The sequence below is a fragment of the Anneissia japonica genome, unplaced genomic scaffold (genome assembly GCF_011630105.1).
Source record: "Anneissia japonica isolate Jap-2015-1 unplaced genomic scaffold, ASM1163010v1 scaffold1810_len1271414_cov176, whole genome shotgun sequence".
Classification (NCBI taxonomy): domain Eukaryota; kingdom Metazoa; phylum Echinodermata; class Crinoidea; order Comatulida; family Comatulidae; genus Anneissia; species Anneissia japonica.
Window position 1 is genome coordinate 569,184 of NW_022702449.1, and position 6,418 is coordinate 575,601.

At 33.3% G+C, this 6,418-nt stretch overlaps 1 protein-coding gene across 1 annotated transcript in view; it reads right to left on the reverse strand.

Moving 5' to 3' along the window:
• Positions 1-176: 176 nt before the first annotated feature.
• Positions 177-6,418, reverse strand: part of LOC117103936 (methylglutaconyl-CoA hydratase, mitochondrial-like) — an 8,146-nt gene continuing 1,904 nt past the window's right edge. Inside the window, exons 2-8 of the mRNA XM_033244595.1 lie at positions 5,807-5,874; positions 4,550-4,637; positions 3,616-3,795; positions 2,687-2,743; positions 1,959-2,146; positions 1,499-1,549; positions 177-320 (exon numbers count right to left, since the gene is read on the reverse strand). Of these exons, the coding sequence (XP_033100486.1) occupies positions 192-320; positions 1,499-1,549; positions 1,959-2,146; positions 2,687-2,743; positions 3,616-3,795; positions 4,550-4,637; positions 5,807-5,874 (761 nt within the window). The 3' untranslated portion in view covers positions 177-191. The remainder of the gene's footprint in view (positions 321-1,498; positions 1,550-1,958; positions 2,147-2,686; positions 2,744-3,615; positions 3,796-4,549; positions 4,638-5,806; positions 5,875-6,418) is intronic.

The following is a 6,418-nucleotide window of genomic DNA, read 5'->3' on the forward strand; positions in this document are numbered from 1 at the left end:
CTTTACAGCATATACTATAAAGGTAAGAGGTTTTGATTTACCCTGTTTATCTTTTAAAAAAAAAAAAAAAATTACAAAAAGGCAACACATTCCAAAACTAATAACTAACTACACACCAAAACTCAAAACCATCAACTTAAGACTTGTTTGTGTAACACATGCACATGGACACATTACATCCATCAAGACCATTAAAAATGCACCCTATGTATGCATTGGAGCCAAAAATTTGATACATCCCTTTTATGAATAACAAAATCAATATTACTGACCTGGGCATAGTACGCTCCCTCAAATGCTAAACCACTTGTGAGATCCACCTACAATGATTAAAATCAAACAATCCATGACCATCCGTCATTGTTTCACAATGATATTATTATATATTGTTCAGTTCACAAGAGTTTAAGATTATGGCAGACTAACCTGTTTTGTTCTGCACCTTTTTAGGTAATAATGATAATAATGGTAACATACCAAGTAAATAATTTTGTGAGAAACTATAGAATTTCACATTAAAATTTGTTCATTTATTACATAAAATAATTATATATTAATTTTGTTATTTTTTGTGTATGTGAATATTCAATAAGGTTCAACACCTTAATAATTGTTTAAAGCAAATTACATCAACAATATCAGTGCCAGCTACATCATTTGTCTGTTCAAATTTTCATTTGTTCAAAAACTTAAAGAAATATACTCATAAGAAATAGCCCACTAAACCAATAATCACACAACTATATATAGCTGGCCCATCACACAAATAACCATAGTTTGCTGCATGAAATATATCAGCACATTGAGCACTCAAACCTCCTTGTGTACCCCTTATACACCTGGGTAGAGGGAAGCAATGCAGACAAAGTGCCTTGCTCAAGGACACAAATGCACAGCGAGGGATTGAAACCATCAGATTCAGATTTCAGATTCATATTTATTCACACAATGCATAAACGGTGGTAACAAGACAAAAATAATAAAGATGCAAGCAAAATCGAATGCAATCGTGTCTGGAGAAGTCAAATAAGCCCAAATGGCTTTACGGCTGGCTCCACCAGAGAAAAATGAAAAGTAATTTGTTCCATAATCAAATACAAGACAAAACACGACGGAACGAACACAAGGGAAGAACAACAAAAGGAAAAACGACAATGCTTTAAAAAAAAAAAATAACATATACATAGATTTGAACATTATAAAGGTATAAAAGGGAAAAGAAAATAAACTGGGATTGGATAGGATGACACAGATGTGATTTAAATAAAGAAGATTAGTGGAGTTAAAGTCTGTAATTAGATATGAGGAACGATTTATATTCTGATTTAAATGACCTTGACCAAACTGTTCCCGCTGCGCCAAATGCCTTCCACGGACAGAGGTACTGTTTTTAAAAGTAACAATAGAGTTTCCATGTTCATCATGAAAATACGTAATTATAATCATTTAAGATAATATGGATGTGAATATGTTATCCATCATGGTACTCTTTACTTACCTCCATACCCTTATTAATTGCTAATTTAGCCATTTGCACTGCAATTGGACCCTGAAATCACAAATAAAACCATAAATTCTAAAATGTATTTCACACACAAAATAAGACATGAGAAATGATTTTTTTTTTAACTTTGAAAGTGCCGATGAGTAACGTTAAAAATTTGATCAAAACACATAATGTATTTGTATCTGAGCACCCAAATCTCTTCCCTTGTCTTCGTCAAAATTTAATTGGTTCTTTTGTTCATATTTAGGTTTCTGTATATTTATATTTATGTATTTTGTTCATGTGACCCACTAGTGCTGCGACACTGAAAGTACATGTTAAAGACAGAGTTTATACAAGTGGTTGGTTGAATAGAGGGCAGCAAACAGTAAATATGATAAAGCCATTCTGATTTAGCCATCATAAAGTCGTTAATGTTTTAATAGAAATTAACAGATAGATAATACACCACCTGTGGTATGATCTCTCTGGCAATATCCAAAGCCTTCTTGTAGGCTGCCTCATTACTCTCGTCTTGTTCTACAGCGTGGTTCACAATGCCCATCCTAGCAGCTTCAGCTCCATTGAAAACACGAGCAGTAAAAATTAGTTCCTTAGCTAAAGCGGAGCCTACAAGACGGGCCAATCGTTGGGTTCCACCTACAACAAGTAAGTAAAGAGGAGAAATCTACGATGTGTAACTGTGGTAAATCTTAATAACAATAAAAAATCAAATTATGTACAAAGCCAATTTAAAGGCTTAGACAAAGATTATTAGGGGTACACATGGGTTAAAATTTGACAGGATTTACATGTGACAGGGTCCAAGATCAATCAGAGCCAAGAGTTATAAAATACACAGAGCACTGTGGTAACTTCCCCCCACCCCTCCCACATTTTGAAAAGATGCACTGGGTTCTTTAAAGTGTACACTTGCCAAATGTGTTAGTGGGTCTCCAGTTTTGAGCAGTTATCTGAAAAGGGTCTACCTACCAAGAAATGAGCTAGGATGGTCGATGTTAAGGTAATATGTTGGAAATTGTTGGATGACTCAACTTGTCTCTGTTTTATCACTAAATTTTATACCAGTATCAAGTTACACAAAACTCATCAGTTATAAAATTATGCATTACTTTATATAAGCCCATAAATATTCGTTTCTAGGATGCTAAATATTTTTCTACATAACTGTCTACTCACCACCGCCAGGAATTATGGCCAGTCTTGTCTCAACTAAGCCAAGTTGTGTCTTTGTAGCTAAAAGACACACAAGGAAAAAAGAACAGTTAACAAAATACTACATTAAAGTCAAAAAGACATTGACAATAAAAAGACATTGACAATAATAAAAATTAATATTAGGATCTTAGTGGAGTGAAATCCCTACACCATAATGCCTAATTTGGTTATGGTCGGGTCTGTGGGTCTTTTGAATCTTAGGGCAGTTTTGTATATCCTATGGCATGATTCATGGTTTGGTTAATTTTCATTTTCATAATGTACTGTATGAAGGTGATAAGGACCTTACCACACCAGGACAAGTGGCCCATAAGGCAGGACATTTTTTTTTGTAAGTTGTTTCACAAAAACTTATTTTTTTTTAAATTTGTCAGAGGAGAGTGGGAAAAAAATAAGAACAACATTTTATTTACTTATTTAGCAAATAGTTTTGCCAAAAACATGCAGACAGAAAAGGAAATAAAACTAAAGTTTTATTGGTGAATAAAATAATACAGTGTAGTAAATGTTTTAAAATTTATATAATTGGGAAGAAATACTGGTATAATATCTTATTCTTAGAGATTTCAAGGCAGTGTCAGGTGTAATACAAATAAATTTTTATTTTTTCCTAAAATTTCCATTTTTTTGTGGCAGTGGGTGCACTAATTGGCCAAAAATAAAACTATTTCTATTTGAAATCCTCATTATTTGTGGGCGGCCGGTTCGCTAACGATGTATAGAAAAATTCTCGCCTAAAGCTGCTGGACGTATGTACATCGTTAGGACCATTAGTAGAGTAATGTCCCTACCCCATGATGCATAACTTAAAAGGGTGGGAGCATGCAGGTCATTCAGACTTTAGCTCAGTAGTCTCCCTACACTTCCCTGGATACTGTACAATGACTTACTTGATGTCCTCATGTCACAGGCCAAGGCAAACTCTAGCCCGCCTCCAACCGCTGTCCCATCCATGGCAGCAATCACCGGCATGGGCATGTTGCTAATGTCCATGGTTAACTTTCTAACCCCGTCAACAAATGCTGCTACCTCCTTTGGACTAAATGTAACTCTCTCCTTTAGGTCGGCTCCTAAAAAATGAAAATAAGCCGGGAAAATAATTGTGACATATAGTATAGTGACAGCGATGGTTAAGAGGTGTTAGTTGTGATATTTATCTAACAATTTTTTCAACTATTGATAACAAGATGGTTTTGATGGCAATCCTGATGATGATAATAATGTGGTGATGATACGGAAATGAAAATTATTGCGATGATGATTATGGTGATGATGATGATGAAGGTGATGCTATACTGGTGATGATGTTGGAGATGACAATGATGATGATGGCGACAATGATGATGGTGCTCGCAATGATGGCAACGATGACAACAATGACAATGATAGCGAGGGCAGTATAATAGAGATGATCACTGTATGGTTGATGACCATGATGGTGATGATATTTAATTGCAATTTAAATTGCAAATTCTTTATCTTTTGCTGTTGAATTTTGAAATTATTTTATTCTTTTTAAAATTGTGTTAATAAGATTTGTTAATTTTTTTATGTAAATTTTTGATGTTATCCCCCCTGTCTTGGCGTTTGTCTTCTTTTCGTCTTACTGTATTTTGAATGGTTTTATCAATCCTAGTACTGTCAACTGTTTCATCCAATTACAATTTAAATGAATAATTACAATAAAGTTGAATTTGGGAATTTGAAAAAAAAAAACTGATATTAATAACAACTACAAAGGCAAGGATGAAATTGATTCTGATAATTGAGTAATCTTGTTCAATTATTACTTGAAAGCAAGTGAAGTAGATGATGTTCACTAACCAGCACAAAATATCCCAGGAACATCACTTTTAATGATCAACGAACGGACATTTTTATCATAACGAACGGCTCCTAGACCATCCTCAAGCTAAAATTCAACAAAATAATTAGAAAAATAATATTAATCTTTAAAATTCCACTGAAAACCAATAATTACGAATTTCTGAATTAGCGGCTAATTTAAAGTTACTAACATTACAATAATAATTGTACAGTTCACACTCCAATCCATGGCAAGATTTCAGCCCTAAATTTTGGTTGGTATCAAGGCTTGTTTTCAATTACAGGGTTAACTTCGTTTCAGAAGATTGAGAATTGTTTTCTGGTACTTTTTGAAAAAGTGGTGTCAAGTTGGTCGTGGAATTAAGGTCTCAGGATTTAGTGTGGTCTTGAATTGGAGGCCGAACTATCTTCTGTACTATATATGGCAAAGACAAGCCAAACCAGTCACTCGTCACAAATTGTGTTTCAGAGAAAATAGCAAAAACATGCTAGAATGTAAAATTTTTAAAAATCTATTTTATTTCACTAAACTGAGGTTTATGTATCTCTACATCATGCTGTGCTGTTATTTTTCCCAATTTCAATGTTAAAACAACACTTTTTAAAGATTTTATGATAGCTTCTGCATGAGAAATGCCTGAAATCATAAACTTTGAAGGCCGATTTCTCATATATTGTTCTTTAAACAGCTGTATGCTTAAATGCTTGTAACTTCTTAAGGAAATGTCGGATTTGAATGATTTTATTACCATTTTATAGCTATTATTTTACTCTCTAATACTGTATTAATAACTCAAAATCGATTTTTGCGACGAGTGACTGGTTTGGCTTGTCTTTGCCACATATTGTTCACTTGCCAACTCCACTGCTATAATGCATGAGTATCATACAATAACAATATTTTTTAAATAATTTCAATTTACTGTATTTGTTAAATCAATTATATACATATTTAATATTATTACATATAATATATTTTTATGTAACAAAATAATTTATAATTATGCTTTACACCTTTACAATTTCTAATTTTCATTGTAATTCTGTTTTAATAACATTAGTCTTCAATTTATTTTATACTATTTTTTATTGGTGGCATTGAGAATTTTATGTTTATGAATGTGATTTTTTTAATAAACATGAATAACATATACAGTGCTCTATTTTACGATTATTACATAGAGGGCGCTATATTTTTTTTGTCAGACACTAATGAAGTTCGCTGGTATAATTATAATTTTAAAAAGTACTTACCATCTTCAGGAGATTTCTGCTAACAGCATTCTTAGCTGCTGGTCTGTTTAACCCGAAAACAACTATACCTGCAAGGGAAAAACATTGTCACTGTGTATCCAAACAACAATTAGCTAGTTAATAGTAACTTAAAATATCTGTGACATTTAAGCAAATCAAACCATATAGTTTGCCAAGTGTACTTTGTTTTATTCCACAATTTCTTCTTGAAGGCATAAATTTATAAAGTGTCACTTGAAGTCAAATATGTAGACTGATTTGTAGTGAATTGGTCAAATATGGTTTTCTTTGTTTGTCTGCATGTTTTCAAAGCAAGGTGGCACCATTAGGGTCCTACTAAATACCACACGGGACCACTCGCGACCACACGGAACCACTCGCGACCACACGGGTGCAAAAATGATAAAAATATTACCACACGAGAGTAGAAAACTAATTAATATCAATAGAAACCAACTTTTAGTACGGTAATTATCCGAATTCCGTTAAAAATCGATGTATCTTGATTTTGATTTGTTGGTTTTTCCCGTCGTGTCTCGGTAATGTAATGCGTTAATTGTGGATCTGTAACGCATTGACGTGTCAGCTGAAACGCATTCAACCATGACCTTC